This window comes from Lycorma delicatula, chromosome 2 (genome assembly GCF_047948215.1).
Source record: "Lycorma delicatula isolate Av1 chromosome 2, ASM4794821v1, whole genome shotgun sequence".
Lineage (NCBI taxonomy): Eukaryota > Metazoa > Arthropoda > Insecta > Hemiptera > Fulgoridae > Lycorma > Lycorma delicatula.
The window spans coordinates 85547741-85574219 of NC_134456.1; the positions used below are offsets into that span (position 1 = coordinate 85547741).

At 31.2% G+C, this 26479-nt stretch overlaps 2 protein-coding genes across 6 annotated transcripts in view; one reads left to right on the top strand and one right to left on the bottom strand.

Moving 5' to 3' along the window:
- LOC142318973 (pancreas transcription factor 1 subunit alpha-like) overlaps positions 1 to 17550 on the top strand; it is a 69703-nt gene extending 52153 nt beyond the window's left edge. For 2 of the 4 annotated variants that reach the window (XM_075355700.1, XM_075355699.1), the window contains 2 exons: positions 9242 to 9424; positions 14415 to 17550. In XM_075355700.1, coding sequence (XP_075211815.1) covers positions 9242 to 9399 — 158 coding nt within the window. In that variant the 3' untranslated portion in view covers positions 9400 to 9424; positions 14415 to 17550. Of the gene's footprint in view, positions 1 to 9241; positions 9467 to 14414 lie in introns of all 4 variants that reach the window. The other 2 variants (XR_012755083.1, XM_075355701.1) reach the window with 2 other exon arrangements.
- LOC142318974 (facilitated trehalose transporter Tret1-like) overlaps positions 1 to 26479 on the bottom strand; it is a 240098-nt gene that overhangs the window by 193287 nt on the left and 20332 nt on the right. The gene's annotated exons all lie outside the window — the stretch shown is intronic.

Consider the following 26479-nt stretch of genomic DNA (forward strand, 5'->3'; position numbering starts at 1 on the left):
ACGTGTCGGTTTTAAAGAAGAGTCTAAATTGCAATTTTCATGACTGTGATACATTCAATTCCCGAAATATAGAGAATTGAAATATTTTAATAAAAAAAATTGCTCGTCCTGTTTGACATCATTATATGCGAAGTGTAGCAAAATACTTCTTTAGTGAATGCCTACGTTGTAAAAACAATGCACCCTCTAAAATTCATTTACCTAAGTGGTTTGAACTATACACTGATAAGTCAATCAGTGACGAGTCAATGATTTTTCTCGTAATGTTTTACGAGAAAAGCAATGGCGAAAACTGTTTCTTGATAAATGCCTTCGCTTTCGAGTTATAAGCAAAGTTGCAAATACGGAAAAATCGTGAAAGTAATACAAATAAAATGCCCCGTAGTAACTCGTTTATTTCGTATTACCTTCAGAATTACAAATTTTAAAGAGTTAATGTTTAAATTAATGGTCTTCACAATAATAATTTTAATTTTTAATTTATTTTCAGTTTCAAAGAAATTTCGTACAAACATATTATTCATTTGGATTATTTTTCTACCTCTAACCAAAATTGACTAATTGAGGTAGATTACAATAAATATGATTAAACTAAGTTAGAAGTATCTAAAATATATAACAAATGGAAATCTTAATACATTAAAACAAAAAGAAAAAGAAAGAGAAAAGAAAACATCAAGCTAAAAAAGTCACACGTAATACAAAACATTATGAATATCTTCCGTATACATAAATAAATTTAGATCATACAACAGGTAACAAAAAACATAACATGACATCACAATAATAATAATAAAAATAAATAATAATAATTAATTTAGGAGGTGAAGATGCATTTACGCAAGGAGTGTCGGGCTCTCACTGATGGTATTATCCAATCATTATCAGCAGACTACCGAATAAAACCACCCCCCTTTCTACCAGGACTCAACCCGGAACCGTTTAACACAATACTTCCGCCGAGTCCTTCTATACTAGCCTGAGAAGGCGCTACCTAATTTTCAGGACTATCCAGGTCACCTTTTTTGGTCCTAAAAATGTTGCCGACGAATTGGGCTACACTCTCCCAGCTGCTCAGTTTACGGAGCATCATCGCAACCACGTTGTGGGGGCTCAGTATTCCGAGATCTGCCTATAGTGTCCCTCGATCTGCCGCCCGCCGAGCACATTTGAAAAAGGTGTGTTCAGCGTCGTCCCGTACACCGGGGCAATCGAGGCAGTCGGAGGACGGCGCTTTCCCTTTGACATGGAGGTAAACGGGGAAGTACCCGTAATCCGTTAAAAACTAGGTCACCCATCTCTCCATGCTGCCGCTCCGTCCACGGTCTGACCAGAGGGATAAGCCTTGCGGTTCATCGTTCTCTGGTTTCGTGGTCCCAGGTCTCTTGTCATGGGGAAACGTGCAAGTGCGTTCCTCGTTGGCAATAGTCTCCCGGTCTTCGTCTGCCCGCCGCCTCCTGTAGGTCACCTGGCGCTCCCTTGCCAAAATAGCAATGGTTATGACGCTGGCGACCACCAGTACTGCAGGCTCGGAAACCGTCCGATACGCGGAAGCGACTCGCAAGGCTGTGGTGCGTTGCACCTGCGCGAGCCGCTTCCGGGTTCTTGCAGCTCTTAATGCCTGGTCCCACACTTCCGACCCGTATAACAGGATGGAGTGTACTGTGTGCTGGCAATCGCCGTCTGCTGGCCGTGGGTCCGCCGATATTCGCAATGAGCCGGCTGAGAGCAGTTACAGCTCTCACAGCTTTGTTGGCGGCTGTCCGAAGTAATAATAATAATAATCTCCGTTATTAAGCCTAATCTCCTTGGTATAAATTACTCCGAGCTTAGGAAATGTCACCGACAAAAGGCTGTGCAAGTGTGGAATAATAATAATAAAGCAGAATAACTAATCATTGGCAACATTACTAATAATTAATTGATTAGGTAAACTGATAATATTTAATTATCACAATATTTAATTTTAAAATTTAGTTAAATGTTTTCGGTCTTAAATTATTTAATACAACAAATTTAAAAAAAATTAAACAATTTAAAAATTTTGAGATCTACAAAATGTATTATAAGTTTGGAGTTGTAATAGTTGTAAATGTATTACAATAAATCAGCTGATAGTTTAAAATAATGCAATTAGTATTACGTTACAACTATGTAAATTATTAACTTCGCATTTCAAATTCTTACTTCAACATAAAGTAAAGTATTTCATTTGTCTGGATTAATTACGTATTAAAAATTAAGTTATAGTAGTTAAAATCTTTTATTTTCTAGTGTAAAATTTGTTGCTATTATTGTTATAATTATTATTTTCGTTAATTAAACTCAAATATCCTCACTAGTTGTTTAAATTCATATCTCATTTTCATTAATCATTATTATAACCGCCGTGTGTAATTAATGTACCGCAGTTCATTACGTTGTTGTAAAGCAGTAAATAACAAATGATGAACAATGAATTCTACATCAATGTGGGGGGAAACAGTAAAACGCTGAATATTGTGTTCGTATACGCCTGTTCCATTTATATAGTACATGATACGACATATCTGCGTGTCGTGTTTCGCGAATAGTTGTGGGGTTGAAAGAGGGGATGTTTATTACTGGGTGCGTTGCAGTTGTATTTTGATGAAACGAGTGAGGGTTCTATCGTAAACAGAATGGGAGCAATTAGCGGGGGAGAAGGTACGATTAGCCACGGAACTATCGCGGTCGCGTCGTGCTCCGATAGTTCCAGCTGCTCCATCTACTCCGAACGACACTATCATCAGTCCAGTTTATTATAATCTTACCCTCTTTATAAATAGTATCTCCGCTATTTGTAAGCAATTACCCTGCACTCATCGACAATCGTTCCATATTGTTTCTATTAATACAACTTGTACGTATACTCGCCTACATAGTTTCATTTTTATTTAACAAGGAATAGGGAACACTGTACGTATTTTACGATATTTTTTCTACGTTAAAAGTTTCAATAGATGACACATCTTTTACTAATCAAAGTTACATCTTTTTATTATTTTTTGTAAAAAACTTAACAAATATTCATATAACCAGCTATTTTTTTCTGTTGGAATAAAGGAAATTTTACAATAAATTACGTTAAAAAAAATACTGGGAAAGAAATACCCTATTTCTTTTCAAAAATTCTGTCATAAAATAATTAAAAGACTTTAAAATCCAATAAACTCTAATACTGAACGTTAATTGACATTAATATTGACGTTAATTGACTGACGTTAATTGATCGGTTTAAGAGTAAATAAAATAAAGTAGAACATAAATATGACGGTTGTTAACTGAAAATCGGTATATGTTACTGTTTGAAGACATGGCTTTTGTAAAAGTTAATTGTGGAGATCGTTCAATAATTACAGAGATAAATGGCAATAAAACTGTTTATTAAAATAAAATGAAACCGTCTAAAGTTCAATACGGCACCCCTAACACAAAAAATATCAGCTGTTCGAAAAGAATTTCCATCGATAAAACTTCGTTAGTTTATTTTAAAACGTCGACTCCGCTTCAAATGTGTATTGTGGAAGAACAGTGTACTATGATAAACTTCTAAAAATGTAAAAACCGACAGAAATTTTCTCGCGGGTGTTAAAACAGAAAGGTAAAATGTTTATTAACGTGAAAATTTTTATAATTGAATCGTAAAGTTTAAATCAGACAGAACAAAAAATATCACAGATTTTCATCGTAGCGGAAGAGTAGTGGAAGTTTTACCTGACGCAATATAAAATCGCATTAAAGATATTAATTTGCAAGGAGAAACGCAGTAAAATGCAGGAAATTCCTGAGATTTGTAGTGCGAGTATCCGCATCTCATTGTACTGGGAAAATCGAATGGATACGAGTTTATATATAAGCGATTGTTTCGTTGTGAGCGCACCATACTCAGTTGTTTTGGTAGAGTAGAGGTGGGAATCTGATCGCTTGAAGTTCAAGAGTATCATAAAATATTGAAATTGTTATTGAAAGTATACTAGGCGGTTAATGATCAGCTGCAAAAAAATTTTTGAATTGTTTACATTTAATGAAAAAATGATTTATACAAGAATCTGCATCCAACCTCGTAGGGATATTGACCAGAGACTCCATACCATTAGAATAAAGTCAAAATTTATATTTATTAACAACATCCATTAACGTTATCCTCTAAAAGATGCAAATTTATATCTTCTACAAGCATCGTTACAGGCTTACTATTGTGGATATCTAAGAAATTGCGTAACTCATCAATAAATACGTTCGCTCTCAACCGATGATATCGATAAAAAGGAAAAACATATTAAAAACATAATTATCAACAGACAAAGATAAACAGATGCCGTCAGCGGATAAGAAAGTAGCCTCATCGACCTTCACTGCAAGTCGTTTTGCACGTACATTATTATACCTCCAGCTCTATAAATTTCGTTAGATTTGGCATAAAGATTATATCCATCAATGCGATAATTATATAGTTCATCATAAATCCCTGTCTCAGTTAATAATATTATCTTAGGAAATAATTTTAAAATAATAACTTCATTTAAGAATAAGTCAAAATTTTTACGCATGCTCCTCATATTTTGATGAATTATAAATAAATATTTACCATAAAATAAAAAAATAAAAGAATAATAAAAAACTTAACAAAAAAAATTATTTAAGAACAAACACTGAACACTACTATTACACACTATTTAAAGAAAACAGTAAATAGTAGAAATACAAATTTAACAAAATACTATTTAAATTAATTGATATCAACCGAAGTAATCACAATTACAGAAACGCCATCACTTCTAAGGAAAAGAGTTTTTCGCTATGTACCCAAATGTACTTGAAACCCTTTTCCTTTTTCAATTCTCTTGCCATTGAAAACACTTTCCTACGATCAGCTGAAAGATTTTCGTTTATATATACTGGATTATCATTTTGCTATCCCAGGTTCTTCGTTGAGGACCCACCGAGTTGGTCTAGTGATGAACGCGCCTTCCCAAATCAGCTGACTTGAAAGTCGAGAGTTTCAGCGTTCAAGTCCTAGTAGCTTTTATACGGATTTGAATACTAGATCGTGGATACCGGTGTTCTTTGGTGGTTGGGTTTCAATTAACCCTATATCTCAGGAATGATCGAACTGAGACTGTACAAGACTACACTTCATTTACACTCACACATATCATCCTAATTCATCCTCTGAAGTAATACCTGAACGGTAATAATCGGAGGCTAACAAGGAAAAAGAGAGAAAGGTTCTTCGTTGAGAAGCCCCTCTTGACACGACTTCTACTTAAGATGCCATCTTTTACGGTTCTTCTGGTGGAGCGAACTATAATCGTAGCCGGTCTTTTTGGGTGCTGTTAGTCAGCCTATGGCACACATCTATGTCGCTTTCAGATATCTGGTAGTCTAGAGCTTTAGCGGCATTTTGAATTACTAAATCTAAATTTTCATTTTTCTGTTCGGGTATACCATATGTTTCTAAATTATTTGCACGAGAATACTGTTCAAGTTCACCAATTCTGTTTAGCAAAATTAATTTATTATTCTTTTCAATTTTTAGCTCACCCGATAGATCGTCAACTTAGTTAGGACGTGTTGTATTTTGTCTTTTTGAGCTTCGAGTTTTGATAGAGCCCCGATTTCCTTGTGGCATGCTTCGATCGAATACCCCAAATTTCTCCCCATTTCTCGGTTTTCTCTGCGAATTTCGTTCAGTAACTTAACAATATCTTTCATAGTAATCGAACCGTCTTCAGCTGCCGATTGTCGCAATCGGCAGCTTTCTTCTCATTCTTTCTCTTTCTTTTTTCATTTTCACAAATGGCACACCTACAAATTTTTTTTTTGCACGACGAAATTAATCTCTTCTTGAGTAAGATTAACGCATTGTGGGTGAAAATTACGGCTACAGTTGCTGCACACAATGCTTTTCGACCCGCGCACTGTTTTTAGACAAGCAGAACACGACATATTAAAGTCGGCGTGAAAAACAAATTGAAATAAAAAATAAACAATCAACAGAATATCATATTACGGTATATTATTCAAATAACAAACATATACGCGTAATATTGAACAGAGTTTAAATATTCTAACTATCACTAAAGATAAGCAAGCCAAAACTCTCTCTCTGTCATTCTGTTTAGCTTCTGGAACCATCGTAAGGTATTACTTCAGAGGATGAATGAGAATGATATGTATGAATGAACATAAATGACGTGTAGTCTTGTACAGTCTCAGGTCGACCATTGCTGAGATGTACGGTTAATTAAAACCTAACCACCAAAGAACACCGGTATCCACGCTCTAGTATTCAAATCCTTATAAAAGTAACTCTTTACTAGGATTTGAACCCTTGACTCTTGACTTCGAAATCAGCTGATTTGCAATGACTAGTATAACCACTAGACCAACATGATGGGGGGGGGGGTAATAAGCAAGCCATAACTTTTTTCTTTTTTCTGTTTAGCCGCCGGTAATTACCGTTTAGAAAATACTTCAGAGGATCTTGTAGATTCTCAGTTCGACCATTCCTGAGATGTGTGGTTAATTGAGACCCAACCACCAAAGAACACCGGTATCCACGATCTAGTATTCAAATCCGTGTAAAAATAACTGGCTTTACTAGGACTTGAACGTTGGAACTCTCGACTTCCAAATCAGCTGATTTGGGAAGACGCGTTCACCACTAGACCAACCCGGTGGGTTAAGCAAGCCATAACTGCCCACGCACAACCTCACTCTACGAACGCTCAATCATAACTCATTTTTAATTACATTACACTCCTTTTTGGGTAGTCGTGTAATAAATATATAATCCTTTGAGTTTTTAAAGTTAGGATATTGTAACGAGACCGGTATAGCGGACCTGAGTAACAGATTCCTATCAATTATTATGAAAGTAGTAGAAAATATAATAACTGGAGGAATCCAGAAAGGGACTAAAAGGGAAAAGTTTGCTTAACAATCGTCTTTTGTAATACTGCCTTCTGACACACAATGAACAAATGTTTGTACCGTGAGAAGAGTTACCGGATCAGGTTTAGGAATGCATGAGAATGAAAGGGCTCAGTCGATCTTTCTCGCACTTAGAGTTGGGTCCGGTCAGCAGGTAAAGAAGCTAGGAGTATAGTTATGGGAAGACCAGTTAAAAATAATTTTTGCGAACCACTCTAGCAAGACGTTACGACATCAGTTCAGCGATGAGAGGCTGCGATGTGAGTCTGCGAGGAGGATAGTGAAGGAGCGAATTTTCAGCGTGAATTAAGTTCGATACAGTCAAGATGACGCCACGAGTAATTCCAGTAAACAAGAAATACTCTCGGTGAATTACTATAAGACTCTAAGTGAAAGAGATAATGTATTAAATTTTATTCATAGACTGTTGAGATAGTTGCGTTTGTGAACAACAAAGGTATTTGCTGTGAAAGACCTGCATGAAATAGATACATTTCTTATCTACTGTACTAGACCTGTACAGTAGATAAGACTACTTAATAGATCTACAGTATTACTTAATAGACTACAGTAGATAACACTTTTAATCACTAGTCATACAAGACTAGTGATTAAAAGTGTTAGGACTAGCGGTCATGCTATGGTACTGAATTCTGCTTTTCTATTCTATTTATTTACCTGACGATTCTATTTATAAATCCTGACGATTATTTTAAATTCTGTTTTGAATGCAATATCTGTTTATTATTATGATTGACATTTATGATTATTTATTTGTTACCGACATGTAATAATATTGTCCTTTACTATTATTATTACCGTCTATTACTCTGATTATTATTGTGGTAGTAATTACTATGATTAATATTTGTTTATTTACCATTTTTCATTAATTGTTTTTTTGTTGTTGCTTATTATTAATATTTTTATTATCATTGTCATTATGTTATGTTTTTAACCAATAAACTGTAATTATATAAATTATATGCTGATTATTATAATCAACATATATTGAGAGATTGATAATTTAGAAAAATTATCAATCTCTCAATATATGTTGATCGAGCCACGAACACGCGACAATGTATATTTCAAAATTTTATCCTGATCAGTTTACAAAGCTCTTGGACTACAATCAGGTTATAATTTTAAAAGTATTTAAATCTAATAAATTAAATATGTAGTGAAATCCTACAGTTTCAAAGAAGACACACATAGACAATCTATGTTTCAATCTATTTAAGACAATCTATTTTCTAAAATTAATTTTTGGACTCCGAACGTTTTTAATACATTTATTTTCATCAAAATCTCAAAAAATTTCATGATCGCATGATTTTGGATAATATTATTAAAGTTTTCATATGAAAATGTAAATTAGGATTAAGTATCATTTATTAGTAAATATTTTCCATCATTTTATTACACAGGTTTATTAAAAAAAAATTTAATAACGAAATTATTGAAGTCTGAATAAACACCCAATAATTTAGAAAATATCACGAAATAATACCTCTATATAAGTATTATAAAAAAAAAAAACTGGCAAAGTATTTCTCAATTTTCCCAGCAAATAAAAGAATTTTTATTAAATCTAACACCCCGCTTCAATAGAGGCTAAAATAAAAAAAACTAAATTTTCAAAAACGTTTTATACATTTTAGTTCAATCTATAATTTAAAAATATTGTAGATGTTTCTTGATAGCTTTATATATAAAGATTAAAATTTTCAAAAAAATATTTGAAGAATATTATAACGAAGGAAGAAAGAACAAAAAAAACATATATTTCAATTTTTGAAAGGTGGGGTTTGATGTTTTGAAAACAGTTTTTTTTGATTATTTATATATCCATTGTAAGTAACAAATTTGCTTTAACAAAGTTTTCTCTAAAACAGCTCAGAAGAAAATCAAAATAGTTTTACCGCGAAAATCCCACCCCCTTAATGAAATGAATGATCATCAATGCCCCATAGATAGAAATATTTGGGCAAAATTTGAAAAAACAATCGGTTTGGACAATCCTGTGATATAAGGCCAAAAGCAGTGCGACACAGATACGTACGCATTTATATACGTATATATGATTTTGGGTCTAAATAAACTAATTGGATCTCAAAACGTAAGGATTTGCAAAAAAACTTTACATGATCAACGCACTTTCCCCTTTAATTTAGCTATTCCAGCTGTATTAGCCAGGAAAAAACAAAATATATAAACTTATGATTTAAGCGAACTTATTTGTCAAAATTCTTTTTTTGTTAGTTTTTTGCATTTGTTTCAGGAGCATATGGGTCTCCATACGCAGCTCATTCTCTTTCATGGTCAAGTAATAAAGAAAATGGTTGTAACGGTGTAATGTATGCTAAAGTATGGACACCTGAAGATCCAAGAGCCAATAAGAATTGTTCAAACAGTGAAAATGGTGGTAGCAGCTACTGATTGGCCGGGAAGTTCCGCTACGGACGTAAGAAAACCTGTCCAATGCGGCTGTAATATTATTACGCTCGTAATTTTTTTTTATAATACAATATTTTTTTAGTATTAACATTCAATTTGAACAGAAAAACTCCATCAGTAATAATACAAAATTTCAATTATTATTCTTATGCAACTTGCATCTTATTTATTACTGCCGGAAACTTCTGCTTGGATTAATTAGTTGTGATAGTCAAAATATATTATTTTGAATCTATTAAAATAGTATTTAAATTTATTTATTGTGAAGAACGGATAAAAAAAGATAATGTTTTTGGTTACCGATGTACATATTATCTTATCTCTAAAAGACTACAGTAATTTTGGTTCTTACGCTCAGGTATAGTGGGTATTTTATTCGATTAAATTTTTGTTGATATACAATATTGCTATTAATTGTAGTGTATTTTCTATTCTTAGAAATTTGTTGTACAAAGATGATTTATTTAGATTTGAAATCGCATTAACGATTGCTTGTAAATAAAATTAATAACTTCATTTACCACACCTTCGATTACGTGAGTCGTTACGTAAGAGTTACGCAAGAGTCGTTACGTAACAGTTTACTTACTATTCGGTTTAGTAATATATCTACGTTTAACTTTCAGTAAATAGCAAAAAAGACAAAGTATATGCTATCGCTCATTTATGGAAGATAATTTATGAATAAAAAAAAAGTATCTACCATAACTAATACAGTCAAACCTCCTTAAATCGAACCTCCTTAATTCGAATAACTCCCTAAATCGAATATTTACTTTACCCTCTTGAAAAATCCTCTTTAAATCGAATTAAATCACCTCCTTTATTCGATAATTTCGAGGACTTGGTATACATACGAGTATATTTCTTTGATGAAAAGGTTTTCAATAAAAAATTTACATACTGTACACGATTTCCAAAAAAGTATATAGCAGTAAATTCAATTTAATAGTGTATAAAATCAAGATGAATTTGTAGACCTTTCTCAATTTCAGAAGAATGGAGTGTAATTTTTAAAAACTCTAACATTAGTATGGACGAAATTTCATTTGACTTGTTCGCACATTTTGATGATGATATTGCAGTTAATGCCACTCCAACCGATGATATCATCGCCTCTGTGTCACATTTAACTATCGGTAAGAATTCTGATGAAGAAGACGAAACGGAACAAGTAGAAATTATAGTTACAGAAAAAAACGCGAAATCGGCAATAAATAACCTTCGAACATTCTTCAAAAGTTCAAGCAAAGTAGAAGATTGAGTATTTAGTGCATTAGTGAAGATAGAAAATACCCTTGATTTTCAAATCTGCCACAAAAAACTAAAAAAGAAAAAATACTTTTTTTTTTATAAATAATTAAATATTGTACTGTATTATTATTTTTTTTAATGTTTATGTAATACTATACACATTTTGTCTTTTCCAACGTAATTTAGTACTCTAGTACATTATTACAGATTAACATAAATTTTTATTAATTTATCAAATTTTTCTATACAATTTTTTAGTTTCATTATTTTACCTCTAATTACAAAATTCCCTAAATCGAAAAAAAATATTGGTCCCTTGAGATTCGAATTAGAGAAGTTATTAAGAGAGGAATTACGAGTTATTAAGTTTCAAACAGGTCGGAAATGATGTATAACAGTATATATATCTGTCCTTCAAATTCGTCCAAATTAAAAAAAAAATATCACCTCAATACAATGTCTACATACATGTGAAGTGAGAGGTTATTAGAGAGGTATACGTGGAATTTATAATAAAAATTAAACATTTGAAAAAACCTAAAATCAATTCATTAAATTAATAAGTTTTGTGTAAAGTCATTATCGGAACGCATAACAAGTTGCAAAGCCTTCTTAACTGAATATCAATCGATATAACAACTAATAATATTATTTAATTAATCATTGTGTGTATAATACATTGCACGTATACATCACTGTATGTATCTATGTATGCATTGAGGTGATAAATATTTTTTTTTTAATTATACTTTTAATTTACTTTTAATTTTTAATTTAATTATACTTTTTTTAAATTAATTACTGTTGTTACACATCATTTCCGACCTGATTGAAACTTAATAACTCGTTGGTAACGTTAAAAATAATGATTTGTCTTATCAATGGTCGTTCGGGAAGTTCTCAATCTGGCAAAGAGAAAATACAAGATTTTTTCAGATATTTTATTTTTTAATTACCGTGCAATACGATTCATTTACACGTTGGTCTAAACGTAGCTGGAAAGTCGTTGGATTTTCCAACTTTTTATTACCCTCAGTGTAATGCGATCAGTCCAACTTTTAAAAATAAGTTCTTGTCTCACTTTTGACCTCATCATTTAAAGTGATCTTGGTCCAACGAGCCATTTCTTCAGGTCGGTATGAGCAGTAATCGCTGATAGCCTAGTACGGTGAATACAGCCCGTATAGAAGCACTTCTAAACATAGGTAGTGGAGTTTTGCAGCAGTAACTCGAGAGACGTATATGCAGGCGGATTATCATAGTAAAAGAACACTTTCTTTTTGGTAAAATGTAGACGTTTTGCCCGAACAGAACCTTTTAATCGGTTCAGTAGTGAAGCTTAATACACTCTCGTAATGGTCCTACCATTTTCCAGGTAGTTTATGAGCATCAAACAATAAGAATACCAAAAAACGTAGCCGTGGGTTTCATTTCCTGCAGATGAGACCGTTTTCGATTTCTATGACTTAACTCACCCGCTATTCGCTTTATCACGTATAATGGTGAATTCCATGTTTCATCTACTGTTATACAACGTCAAAGAAACTCATAAGTTTAAATAAGACGAAACACCCCTGAAAAGTATTCAGTCGAATCCGTTTTTATTAAACTGTTAACAAACGCAGCACCCTTCGAGCGGATAGCTTTTTCATACGAAAAACATCGTGTCTACGGTCAGTCGAGATGTTTGCAATGTCAGCAAGCTTCCGTACTTTCAATCGGCCATCATTTATTATGGTGTTGTGGATTTTTTTACGATGTCGTCGTTCGTAGAGGTTTTTCGGGTGTCCCCCGAGCGTTCATCATCTTGAATTCTACTACAGGTTTAAATTCCACTAAAAACCCGGCTTTTAATTGTGAAATAAGGGGGAAAATCCATTAATGTGAAATGTAACTCTTTTTTTGGGTCTATCGCGGTTAAATCTTTTAAAACGAAATAATTAATATTAGCCCGAACATATTTATTCATTCTTTTCAGAAAATATCAAAACTTGTGCGCTTTACTAGAATGGCAGGAACAAACAAGTAAATATATCTTCTGAAACTTTGCAGCATGTCATCTAAAGAATCATACTTGACAAATATCGTAGTCGTTTGGTCATACTTGCGCCATCTCTAAGTCAGGCCGAGAACTTTCCTAACGATCCTGACTTTCTAAATCAGTTCAATTAAATAGTGCAACTTAATTTTATTTCATAAAATTTTTTTTAAAAATAAAAAAAATATAAAAGAAAATTTTCGTCATTCACTTTTTAATACTAACACGGTTTTATATACATGGGAAACGCACGAAAAATAAATTACCAATAACTCTGCCTTATAACGAACCTTTTCTCATTGTTATTCCTCAACTTGAAAGTGTTTTATTCCACAGTATTTCAATTAACGGTCATTTTCCAAGTAGTAGCTATTTTACCAAGAAATATTTATTTAAAAATAAAAGAAAAAATAACTGGCATGTTCGTTTTATTACAATGACTAAAAGAATGTGGATTATAATAAAAAAAAATATGTGGTAGATATTTGTAGATAAAAACTTCGCATCAGTGCGAGAGAGGAAATGTAAAACCGTCAATCGATCACAATTCTGCGCAGAACACGTTTTTGAAAATATATGCAGAACAATGAGCCTGTGATGTTGTTTTGAACATTAAGTAGAGATTGTTTCTAACAACAAAGGAAAGTCTGTGAACTGTTCTGTCCTTTTGACGAACAAAATATTGTGAACAAAAGTTGAGAATAATTTGTGCATCACTAACAATATTCAGTATTCACCAACAACTTGACTGAAGACGGGATTTTAATTTCAATTTCTGCTATTTATGTCATTTTAGATAGCTTACTAAGAAATCTTTAAGCCAAATCGCTTGCATGCCGTTTCTACAACTACGTAAATCAACTAGACGTTTCACGGAAGAAATAAAAATTTGTTTACTTAAGTAGATTTAAAATTTGTTCACATATTTCCTGTCAAGATTTTGAGTATTATTTGAACACTATTGGACCAAAAATCGCTAAACGAGACATAAATTACCGAAAACATATTTCAATAACAATAAGATTTGAATAAAAGTAACACTGAAATACTTTGTTACCGAAGATTGCTTCGCTAATTTGACACATATTTAAAATTGTCTAGACAACTGGAAAATCATGTTTTTTTTTCAGAAGTTTAATTCTCTGATCTCTAAATTTCATTAGTCTATTCTGTTTAATTGGTATCATTAAATAAAAACAGTTTACTAAATATTCTAGTTCCGATGGTAGAATCTGAACTAGATTGCGGGAACGCTCTGCGAGTACAAGGTCGTCTTACGCATCACATTGAAGAAAAGTGTAAGCACAATATACTCTGCTGTTTCCGCACTGTCTGTCTGAGTGCCCCAATAATTTGTGTATATTTATCAAATACGATACACCGGAAGAAACATTTTTAAGTGCACCGTGACACACACTATTGCACGGGTTAATATAATGGTGTACAGCACTGCGGTGAATTAATATCTTAACTCTTGGAAGGAAACGATTGACTGTCGGCTTGTCTTATACTTAATGGTCCACAATAAATGTAGTTGTTGGTTTGTTTTGTTGTAATTGCGTGTTGAACTCACTCTTTTGCCTTCGAGTAGGTAGTGGATTTAAGTTCCTTTCCATATTTTGTTTACTCAGTCTTTTTTGAGACTAACGTAAGATGTGTTTTGTTTGTAGTTTTTTTTGTTATTTTTTGTTTTTTTTTTTGGTAGGTACACCGGTAGGAATGTCACATGTGGCATTCGCATCGGTGGCATCCTGACTGAGGCAAGAACAAGGCTGAGAGATGGCTTTTTTCGAGGTTTTGAAGATGACCGGTAAAGCCCATAAGGGCTTGGTACGGAGGGGGTGGCGTGGCGACCGCAACTGTCACATGGTGGGTGTCTTCTCCTGCGGGGTCAGGATGTACGTCATATTTTTTTTTATAGTAACTGCATTTCCTTTAACAGTTATTTTAATATAAAATGTTTTACAAATAACAAATCGTACTAGTCATTATTATATATACTTTTAATTACTACAAACATACATATTCGTAATCTGCTTGTTAAAAGGATAATCAACCATTCCTAACCTAGAAAGACATATATAAGAAAAAAACACATGACTGATTATCTTTAAACTGCTGATTTGAAAACGCATAGATTGGTCAAGAACAAATGTAAAAGTTAGATTACTAAGTAATCAATAAGCAACCTTTATATTATTTTATATGCTTGTTTCTTACGTACGTAAACTCGTGTTAGTTTAAAATATAGTAAAAAAAGAGACATTCGTTTGTTTAGTTTTCTTAATCATTTATAGACAGAACTTATTAAAATAAATAAATAAATTTACACGCATTAACATAAATACCATTTTATCATTATGAAATTAGTTATGCTACTAAAGCTTTTAGTTTACCAGCAAAGATAAACAAGTATAGTTTTTATCATTAAAAAAAATACCTTTTATCATAAAAAATTTCTGATAAATAATTATATAATCGTTAACAGGTACACTTTTATATATTTTCTTTTATTGTACATAATACTACTTGCAAATGAAGAATTTTTTTTTTAATTTATAATTATTATCGACACAAATTCAACATCTACAAATTTTTTCCCTCATGACAGTAAATAGTTGTATTGAATGTTTATAATTGACATGAAAAAGAGAAAGCTAAATAGCAATTAATTCTTTTTTATATCGTTTACTTTGACTGGCGCCCTGTGTTTGCTGCTGACGGTTATTGATGATGAGGATGATAAAAGACTTTTTTGTAGCGTTAGATTATGCCTGACCGGGACTCGAACTCAGAATCTACAGATGAAAGGCAGAAAAGCTACCATTATGCCAAGGAGATCGGTTTAAAAAATAAGTAAGATTAATATATAATTTTAAGAAATATATATGGAGTCAAGTTAGAATAAAATTGATGAATGACATGGAATTTTTACGAAGGAAGATATATTTTTATATATCTTTTAATGAGAACGCTCACCCAAGCTACAAAAAGAGGGCGAACTGATAGCGAAATGTCAAGAAGGATGGAGACCAAATTGATTCATTGTTTAACGTCTAAGCTTACAATTTGTCCCCTTCTTCTGATGATGATAATGCTTAGTGTTGATACCAGAAAATAATGCTATCGGGTGAGTCGTAATTATGAAAATGAATGAAAACTTAACAGGATTCTTATATTTTTTCTCATGCGTTAACCTGTTAATTTCTTTCGCTTTAAAAGGAATCTGTTTAATCATATAAGCTAAGGATGTTTTTCTACAAAAAATTAAAATTGAATATTAAACTCTTGGTCGACTTTCATTTTATTAGGTTCAGTATCTGCTTATTAATTACGTAATAATTATTATTAACTCAAATTAATGAGCGGATAGAAAATTACTTGTAGAATATAGAGACAATACAATGAAATTGGATTGCTTGCAATTTCTCCCGTCACCACTCCATTCGGCGCCCTAAAGCACAAGATCGAATGTCTGTGTCACTAACAGCAACTGAGCATCGAACAGTTTAGCGACCAGTATCCTAAATAACTCCTAGAGCTTACCTAACAACATGAGCGGACTAAGCGCGGTGCCATACACCACCGGCTTACGTGTTCCAACCGCTCACTTGTCATATATTTGCTAAAATGGGTAGGCGCATATTGACTCGCCGCTTATGAGTGGCCAATTTTCCCCTTGACCTCTAAGATTCAGGGTGGCCCGGTCACTGTCCCAACCCCCCTCAAGAGCAGGGCAGTCAAACATCAGGTGTTCATTTGACTGGACCTCCCCGCAGACGCACAGCTCATCAGCTGCCGGATGGATCCGAAACAGACATTGGTTTAAATTAACATGGTTGGTAAGAACCCGGGCACCCGTTGCCCTTAAAAACGAGCTCGAGGCATACCATCCCTCCAGATTCAGTATAAACTTATATAAGGATCTTCCCTTAGTCGTGGTGGCCCATTCCAGCAGCCAAGCCTCCATCACGAGGGTCTGCAAATTCAAGGAAAAGAGATAATCTTTGAAATAACTACTGGAAATAAGCGGCAGAAAGTGGAACGTGCAGCAATGGTACGACAGATTGTTATAGTCTTTCGCACGTCTAGGATCGCTGACTACGGGCGACATATCATGTCACTGTCGGACCTCAATCGTTTTGCTTAACGAATCATTTCAACGGGCCTTCTTCCTTAGTAATTTTCTTCGAAAAATCAGTTAAAATTGATGTAATTTCCCTTTAGTTTTTATCTTTTTATTTATTAAGAAATAAATCTTTATAATAAAGAAATAAGGTACAATATTTCTAGTCATATTGATGATTACTGTGTTTTGTATGTTATGTACTAATAGTATACTGATTGTAATAATGAAATTAGGTTTCTTAGTATTGATGTAAAACACAAAAATGAGGTTTAAAAATAATAATTTTTTGTATTTTTTTTCTCTAGAAATTTTATAGCATTTTTAATTTTAATTGGTCGATAAAAAAATATTAGTATTAAGTATAACATTAACCAAGTGTTTGGTTACAATAAAAACTGTTATAAAAGCTGTTATATATAGTATATTTTTACAACAAAAAAAAATTACCGTTGTTAAACCTAATATAAAATTTCTGTATAAAAACTGATATTATTACTTTTTAATGTAAGTTTTTCAGGAAGGAATTATCTTCTTCCATAATTTTACCTTTGTACAGTAATTAGATTAGTTTATTAATCGTTAAGTCTGAATTATCTAGTCATTCGTTGTTGTTATTATTATTTTTATATAATATTGTACATAATATTTATTTGTATTTATTTCTTGGTATATAATTTGTTTATTACAAAGATATAAATAAATAAAATCTTATCTTCTCTTTACTGCAGTATTTTTTTTTTTTGTTATAGTGTTCATTATATTTTTGTTTTTTGTTTTCAACAATTTTTCATAAATTCAGCCAAAAATAATAATTAGCCCAACGGGCTAGTCTAATGATTAACTCGTTGTCGCAAATCAGTTGCTTTAACAGTTTATTTTCTAAGTCGAAGGTTCTGAGGTTCAAGTCCTAATAAGCGTTAATCGCTTTTATACTGATTTGAATACTAGACAGTGGATACCGATGTACTTTGGTGGTTGGGGTTCAATTAACCACAGGTTTCAAGAATGTCGGCCTGAGTCAGTACACGATTACACCTTATTTATATGCCAACCCTATAATAATCATTTCACTGGGCCGTGAAGGGGATTGCTTATTGTTCACTAATTCAACAGATTGCAACGTACATACTAGGAAAATAAATTAAATAACGTAAAAATATATGTTAAAATAGATTAATGTTAAAAGGAATTTTTTTTTAATTTACATACTATTCTTATTTAAGTTATAATAATATACTTAAAAAAATTATTTACATTATAAAAAAAAAATTCTGATGTGGACACCAGAGGCGATTTAACGCCTATTAAATTACATATACACTTTTTTTTAAATGAAATGTATATAAAATTTTATTCCATAAAAAACTTCCGTCATTTTTTGGTAGTTTTTTATTGTTATTATTGGATTATTATTTATTGTAAACATTTTTTTACTGAGGTTAATAATTATTAATAAATCATTATATTTAAATAAAAAAACAAGGTTAAAAAAAAGGAGATGAAGTCGGAATTGAACCGATGTGCTCTTTCCCCTTGTAAGATCCAAATATTTCATTAATTAAAATTTTATTTGGCTATAAATCTGGAACCAGTAGATATAAGAGTACTACTTATGATATATAGTTGAAAAGCTCTCGATCAGAGCTTATTACTGCAATTAAGAAAAAGTCCAAAATTAAAATTTTGGGGTTTTGGGATTTTTTTACACTTTTGGTTCAGTCGATTGTAATCAAAAGGGAAGGTTCACTGTTAGATTTTACAACAGTCCAATAAAAATTTCAATATCCTACGGCTAATCGATTCCGAGTTACGCGAGATACATACTTACTTACAGACATCACGCCGAAACTAGTCAAAATTGATTCATGGATGGTCAAAATGGATATTTCCGTTAAAATCTGAAAACCGAAATTTTTCGCGATCACAATACTTCCTTTACTTCGTACAATGAAGTAAAAACAAGACTGCCGAAAAAAAAATTGTTGACAAACAATTTTCGATCGTGATTTTGTATTATGCTAGCAAACACCCCGTTTAAATTTTGAAAATCAGAAGACTGGTTGCGAAGATTCAATAACATTTCCAAAAAACCGTGATCTGTTGTTAGATCGAGAAGGTACCTGACGCATGTAAAAATTAGCCTTCAGTCGACTAACAAATGCTCTGTTTGAATTTTGAAAATCGAACGATTGTTTGCAGAGATATTATAAAGGTACCCCACTGAACCTCCCAAAACAGCGCTCTATGGGAACCCCGTTTGTTACCACCTAGATGTTACAACAGCCCTAAATCCAAAATTTCAACATCCTGCGGCTAATCTTTTTGAGTTATACGAGATACATACGCACATACACACGTATGTACTTCCTTTACTATGTATTTTTACTTCCTTTACTTCGTACAAGGAAGTAAAAATAACTACTTTAAGTTGAAATAACAAATTTTAAGTTGACTCAACTATACATAAACTTTGTGTATACTCATATTATATCTAAGGAAAAATACGGTAATCGGATCAAATTTTAATTGTCGGTTTTTTCTGATCCTGAATTTCATCATCCTCTAACCCTCTAACAAAAAAGAAAAAAACGTTATTTACTATTAAAAAAGTTCTGAAGGATATATAAATACATATGTTGGCATTTTTTTGCTTGATAATTAGGACTCGAGAGACCGATTCGCTTGAAAATTTGAGACATTGATGCCATTTAATTATGGTCACAACGGTCAAAAGAACAGGGTAATATGAATTTATCTCAAATCTTACCCCCGTATTTCAGACTTTACTCAAAGTTAGGAAATTTTTTCATAATATAATGCCTTTTAGCTAAAGGGTATTAAAGGGCATCTTGGCTACTTAGACAAGATACATTCAGGTGGTATTACTCAAACCCCCGCATAGGAATGAAAGTAAAACATCCTTTTGTTCCTAGACTTTTGTTCGTTTCTGGACGCGAGTTACATTTCACAATCTTCTACTAATTAGATGATTCCATTAAATTAATCCGTGACCTTTGGTTGTGTATTTGGAAAAATTTCATTCAGGGGTGGGGGTGGTGATAAGCCTAATTGTTTTCCTGTTTTTCATCAATTTACGTTCTGTTTGTTATCTTTAGACTGGATAAGGCGATTATTAAGAAATTTTAACTCCCGATTAAGGATCTAATTAAAATCCAAGGGGTGGGAAAATACAGTCACTATGAATTTCGTAAGTAAACATTTTATTCAAAGTGTAGAATAATTTTTTACATAATTCTTTACTTGCGTACTTACATTCTTTCATTTTCCAGTTAAAATTTCTCTTAAATAATAAAGATCTCTCGAAGGCGAATTCCTTGGCCGCCAGAAACCTTTTTTATGCAGGCTTTTTTATAAAAACGTAACTTATAAAATTACATTCAAAAATATATTTCTAGCCAGGGGGAGCACAGCCTTTTGGCTAATTTTCTGTGAAAGTTTATTTCATTTTTTATTACAAAATTATATTTTCGTATTTTTTGTTCTGTTTGTCTTGTATATATAATAATGAACATCTCTGAGAAAGCGCATGAAAATTGTTTCTCTTTCTGGACATACCGTTATGACACTACGACAAATAAGTAGCTTTTAAATGTCGTGTTAAGACTAGAAACAATGAATGCTATTTTTAAAAAAAATTAAAGTGGTTTTTTTTACCTCAAAGAAAGGGCAAATGTTATCGTAAATGAAAAACTATTCCAACATAGGATTAAGAAAAAGTAAACTTGATCCAAAACTATTTGCTGTGGACTTAAATCGAGAATTAGCAGCGAGTGGAATAGATTTACATTTGAAAACTGTTAGAAACCGACTTCTTGCAGCTGGACGGAAAGCTCATCGGCCAACTTAAAAGCTGCTTTTTCACAAAAATATGCAACAAAAGGCTCTTATAGGCCAGAGAACATGATAATTGGATCAAAGAAGAGTGGAAAAATTTTATGTTTTCCGAAGAGTCACATTTTTACGTTTAGGGGTAAAGGGTTCCATACTTCAGAAAGCATCAGATAAAAATACATCTCCGACTCATATACAACAGTTACTTCCGAAGAAAAAAAAATATTTTAGGGTTGTTTCAAAATTGAAGGCCCTTGTTTGTTACTTCCAGTAGATGGTATGATTAAAGCGATGGATATATTAAGATTTTGAAGGAAAGGTAGTGACACAACTTGAAAATAGTGACTAAGATTGAAACTCTTTGAACAACAGTCAAAAAACGACTCTCAAAAATGAATTGTACCACAAAAATTGATCTGATTAAAGCAATAATGTTGGTATGATTTCCTAATGAAGAAATAAAATAAAATGTTAGTACACTTGTTTAATCGATGCTAAATCGTGTACGTGAACTGATTAAGAATAAAGGAGAGCAAATTAATAACTAGATATCTACAAATTGTACAGGTATGATTTTTTTTTTAAATACAGTTACTTTTTATTAAACAACATCTGTGATCGGATTAGTTTGCACGCTTCGTTTACGAGGTTGGACTTATCACTCATATCTCCTTGATTAAGGGGTTCTTACCCCCCCCCCCCTTGAGTTCATTAAATTCATGCTAGTGAGAATAATAATGAAAATAAGAATTAAAGTCTGTTCAATTTATAAAAGCTATCAGTGTATTCTAATTTCTTCCGAGGAACAGTTTGGTCGGTACAGGATTTGAGACATTTACTGATCTGAAGAATGCGGGTTTCAAAATAATCGTTTTCCATCTTAAAAATAGTAGTTAAAACTGGTTATCCGTTCTTTCGAGGAATAAAAATGTATTTTGTTTGGTTCTTAGCATTACCCTACAAACACCACTAGGAGGAGACCGTACTACGTTTCCAATTTTTTATTTTAATTAAAAAGTTTTTTTTATTTTATGCTTTTTAGTCAAATAACCTGAAGGAGATACAGCCAATCGCGTTGTTAAATTAACACTGGCAGTGGCTGTGTTGGTAGAGCCGCCGCACCGTACACCGTCTCATCCTTTAAAAAATCGAAATTCAAAAAAATCATAAAATGGTTTTAAGATATTTATCTGAACAGTATTTATAAGTCCAGATTGAGTAAATATCTCGTTTTGTACAATCGAAAATGAGGAAAATTTGCAATCATTCTTCAAAAATTGTATACCTTTCTTCATCGCTTTCAAGACCGAACTTAAAAAAAAAATTAGAAATTGATTTTTACATATTTACATGAAGATTACACACCCCAAAAAATCAAGTTGACATCTTCATTTGTTACTAAAAAATTAAAAACTTAGTAAATTTTATTCATCAATCTACCTTCAGTAACATTTGCTAGGTGTTAATGAATCAGTCAGGTTAATTTAATTTATATATATATATATATATATATATATATATATATATATATATATATATATATATAAATATAAATGATAATCTGATAACTTAAAGATTACCTATATATGTGGTTGGACTTGATGTTTTTATCTCTTTTCTTGAAAAATAAATTACATGAGTTTATCTGTATTTTTTCCTCGATAATAAAAGTTCAAGAAATAAATAATTCTTCTCGGAATAGTTATTGGGGTTAACCTTGAATTTCTTTAAATAGTAGCATTATCATAAAAAGGCTAAAAATAACGGTGACATCTAATCTGTGAAAAACTCCAGGGCACTGGAAGTAAAGTGAACATAAAAAAAGTGAAATTATCGTATTTGGGATAAAAATTATATTGTATAAAAAATAATTTTACTATGGAAAAAAAGAAAAAAATTCTGCAAGAATTGCGACATTCAAAGTTTGGTCCTATTAGCATAATTTCCCTTACATGTTATACTTCATAGTTCACTCAGAAACGAATAATTATGTAGCTCGGAAAGTAACAGGTAAAGTTTATTGAAAAAAAAATGAAATTTATATATTATTATATTATATATTAGTGTTTCTACCATTTAGCTCTTTTTTTTTAATCTAAAATTTCCATTCACATCGATGAATAGTAAATTTCGGTTTCATTTCCCCAAACTGTTTTATTAATTTACTGCATACTAATTATATCTACCTAACTGGAAAATATACATTCTTTACCAATTTTCCATCAATACTTTATTACTTCAGAGAATATTTTTTCTTAATATCCTATAAAATATTTTTGCCTTTTTAATATTTCCTTATTTCGATTACGTAACGTTTATATATATTTCTGAGGTTTATATTTATTTAGTAATTTCTTGGTGATCAGAATTTCTCTTCTGACACTTTGAAAAGTTATTTTTATCTTCTCCAAACAAAAGTGGTTATCCTTCTACCTCTGTTTTCTGTTATTTGTGAACTTTAACATATGAGCCTGTTCGGCATTAGTTTACACTGTCTCTTGCGTCAAAGAAAGGATGTTTTTATTTGAAAATTGTACTTTTCTTTCAAACGTTTTCTAATGTTTTCATATATATAAATTTTTAACCGATATAAAATTTACAATTTGTGTTTTAAAAATATATATATATTTACAAAACTTCTTAATCTTATCTTAATTTTGATAATTAATATACCCATATAACCTAAACATTCTTCTTAATCTCAATTTACGTTTTAAAAACTTAATTAGTTAAGTTTGAATTATATAAAATTTTAATGTTTTATATTTTTATCTACTTAAATAATAATATATGAAATTTCCATTAAACGAAACATCTATTTTTTGAAATTGAAAGCTTAAATTCAACAGTGTGCGTACTCGAACTTTATGACATGTTTACATAATATCTGTATAAATATTTTCATTCACGTCTTCTACGTTTGTAGATTAATTTGAAGACTAATTATATATTGATAAAATTTTATAATTATTATGTTTAACTTTCGCAATCATTTATGATTATAAATTAATTTTCTGTAAAAACTTCGTATCACGTACTACACCTTATACGTCACGACATAATTAAACTAGTTCTTCTGATTACTAAGTGTTGTTAATACATGATAAAAATTATAGCTGCCTTATTAATCTAACTGCCTTCTTAATATAATATATATAATAATTATAGCTTTAATAAAAATAATAAAGTTGAATTATATGAAAGAATTAAATTTCAGCCACTTCATTATAGACATGTAACAACTGGATAGGGATGTAAAAAAAAAATTTAATTACTAATAAAAAATTATTATATTTATAACCGATTGTGTCACTAGGGTCCGAAATCCGATTCATTTAATATATTTTTAATTGAATTTTATTCCAAAATCGATATAATAAACGATTTCTGTTAAAGTAGTTATGATAAAAAGCAGTACATTACAATATATATTCGACGAGTTCGTTAGAACTTCATCGGTAAGAAACGAAAAGGTCAACGAACTACGATTACAGTTTTAAACATGACCTAACCTAACAATAAAATGAAAATGAGAGAAAAATAAGCGTGAAAACATTATATTTCAGTTCAATTACATTAGAAATAAAGAATAATTTCAAAAAGGTATACATCGAATTTTGTTAGACATCGTTTTTTTTCCATCTGATGAACCGCGAGACTCGAATATGTCGTTTTATTCATATTTTAACATACCTCTACGAATCGCGCCGCTAGATACCAGTACATGATAGTACTAGGTAGCGTAAAAAAACTTGTTAATGTACTAGAAATAATAAAATTTAAAAGAAAATATACTAAGCTTGTTTTAATAGTAAATTCTGTTGTAATGAAAGTACTGAAGATGAAACAATTTTTTTAATTCCCATCAATTCTTTAAAAAAAAAATATTAAAAAGTATTAGTTTACAAGAGATTATACTAGTTTTAATAAAAAAAGGGAAAATATGGTATGAAGTGAATGATGTGAATTTCAACAAAAAAAATTGGCTGTGAAATTCAATTTGTTTGTTCTAAGGCAATAAATTTTAATAATAAATCCATAAGATAACAATCAGTAATTCATAAAAAAATAAAAGAATAATCTAAGAAAAAGCAGTGATATCAAAAAAATTACAATGAAATTGTAAACCGTACGGTAAGAGTCTCACAGGTATCATTTCTTCCGCTCAAAAAACAAACATTTCTATAATATAAATAAAACTGTTTTTAACAAAACTATACTGATATTAAAAAAGACACTACATTTCTATAATCAAAGTCTGTTACTAATTTAGAATTTTGTTCAAAAAAATATTCATGTTAAATATATGTAATAAGCATAAGATATACAATAATAGATAATAAACAATGCTTAAGCGTTCCATATATAAGCAAAAAAAAAAAAAAAATTTGTTAAAAAACTCTCCCAATTTCATTTACATGTAATACATTTCACATTTACAGAAATAATACAATTCTTATGATTACTCGTTGTTTAATAAATGAAATCGGGCCGGTAAGAATGCCCGATTTATTTATTGCAACAAATTTGTCTATTTTTTGCTTATATGGAAGGTTTAAACATTGTTTATTATTTATTATTGTATATCTATTGTCTATTACATATATTTAATATGTATCTTTTTTTAAACAAAATTCTAAATTTATAACAGATTTTAATACTAGAAATGTAGTGTCATACCTTTTTTGATATCACTATCGTTGGGAAAAAAAAAACTACTTATATTACAGAAATTTTTGTTTCTTGAGCGGAAGAAATGATATCTGCGAGACTCTTACCGTGCGGTTTACAATTTCATCGTAATTTATTTGGATATCACTGCGTTTTGTTAGATTATTCTTTTATTTTATATATATATATTTATATACACAATATTCTTGTGTTCCAGGAGGTTCCTGCTAAATCTTATAGATGTATTTCTTTGATTAAACTAACGAAAATAGGTTTACAACTGCTTATTTTTAAGAATTCTACTAAAATTTATTTATCTAAGTATAGATAAAAATAAAAAAAATAAATGGAAGTATAAAACAAAAGAGAAAAAACTTTGCTGAAAAAAATTATGATTTTAAATCAACCAAATATCTTTTACTTTTCCGTCTAGCGCTATAGCAGAGCTATATCTGTAGAAGGGAAGGTATTGTAATCGGTTTAATTTGGGCATATGCGGTTTTCACCGGATCTTAACTTTTGATACCTAAGAACCCAGAAAACCATAAAAGCGAATGAAAATTTTCCACATGTACGTCTGTGTTCGGTGTCGCACTCTAAATCACCTTATAGCTGCAGAACTACAGGACCGATTTTGATCAAACATGGTCAGATTACATTTATATATAAGGCATTGATGCTATTAAATTTTCAACTGAAAAGGTCAAGTGTATAAGGGTGTAGAGCAAGGTTACCCTCAGTATCTGGAGATTTTGCCTAATTAAGGTCTTATTTTTCTTTTTAGACAAATCTCTTAACAATTAAAAAATAATAATTTTTACAAAATAGCACCCCTCCCCCACCACAAATAATGCTTTAAACTAGTAGCTAAGTGGTATACTGCGTCGATAGTACCCCCTGTCACGACAAGGAGCGCTAGTGTAGCACTGACTTATTTTAAATTAAGTTGCATGTGCAAGCCGTGCATCAGAAAAAAAGCCGCGTGACAGGATAGTTATATAAATGTTTTTTTAGCTATGTTATTTTCATTACTTAAGTCTTACGTCAGAACTTGAAAAAAAAGACTTGTCCTGATTTCTCCTCCAATGATAAAAGTGTGTTATATCTACTTTAAATTT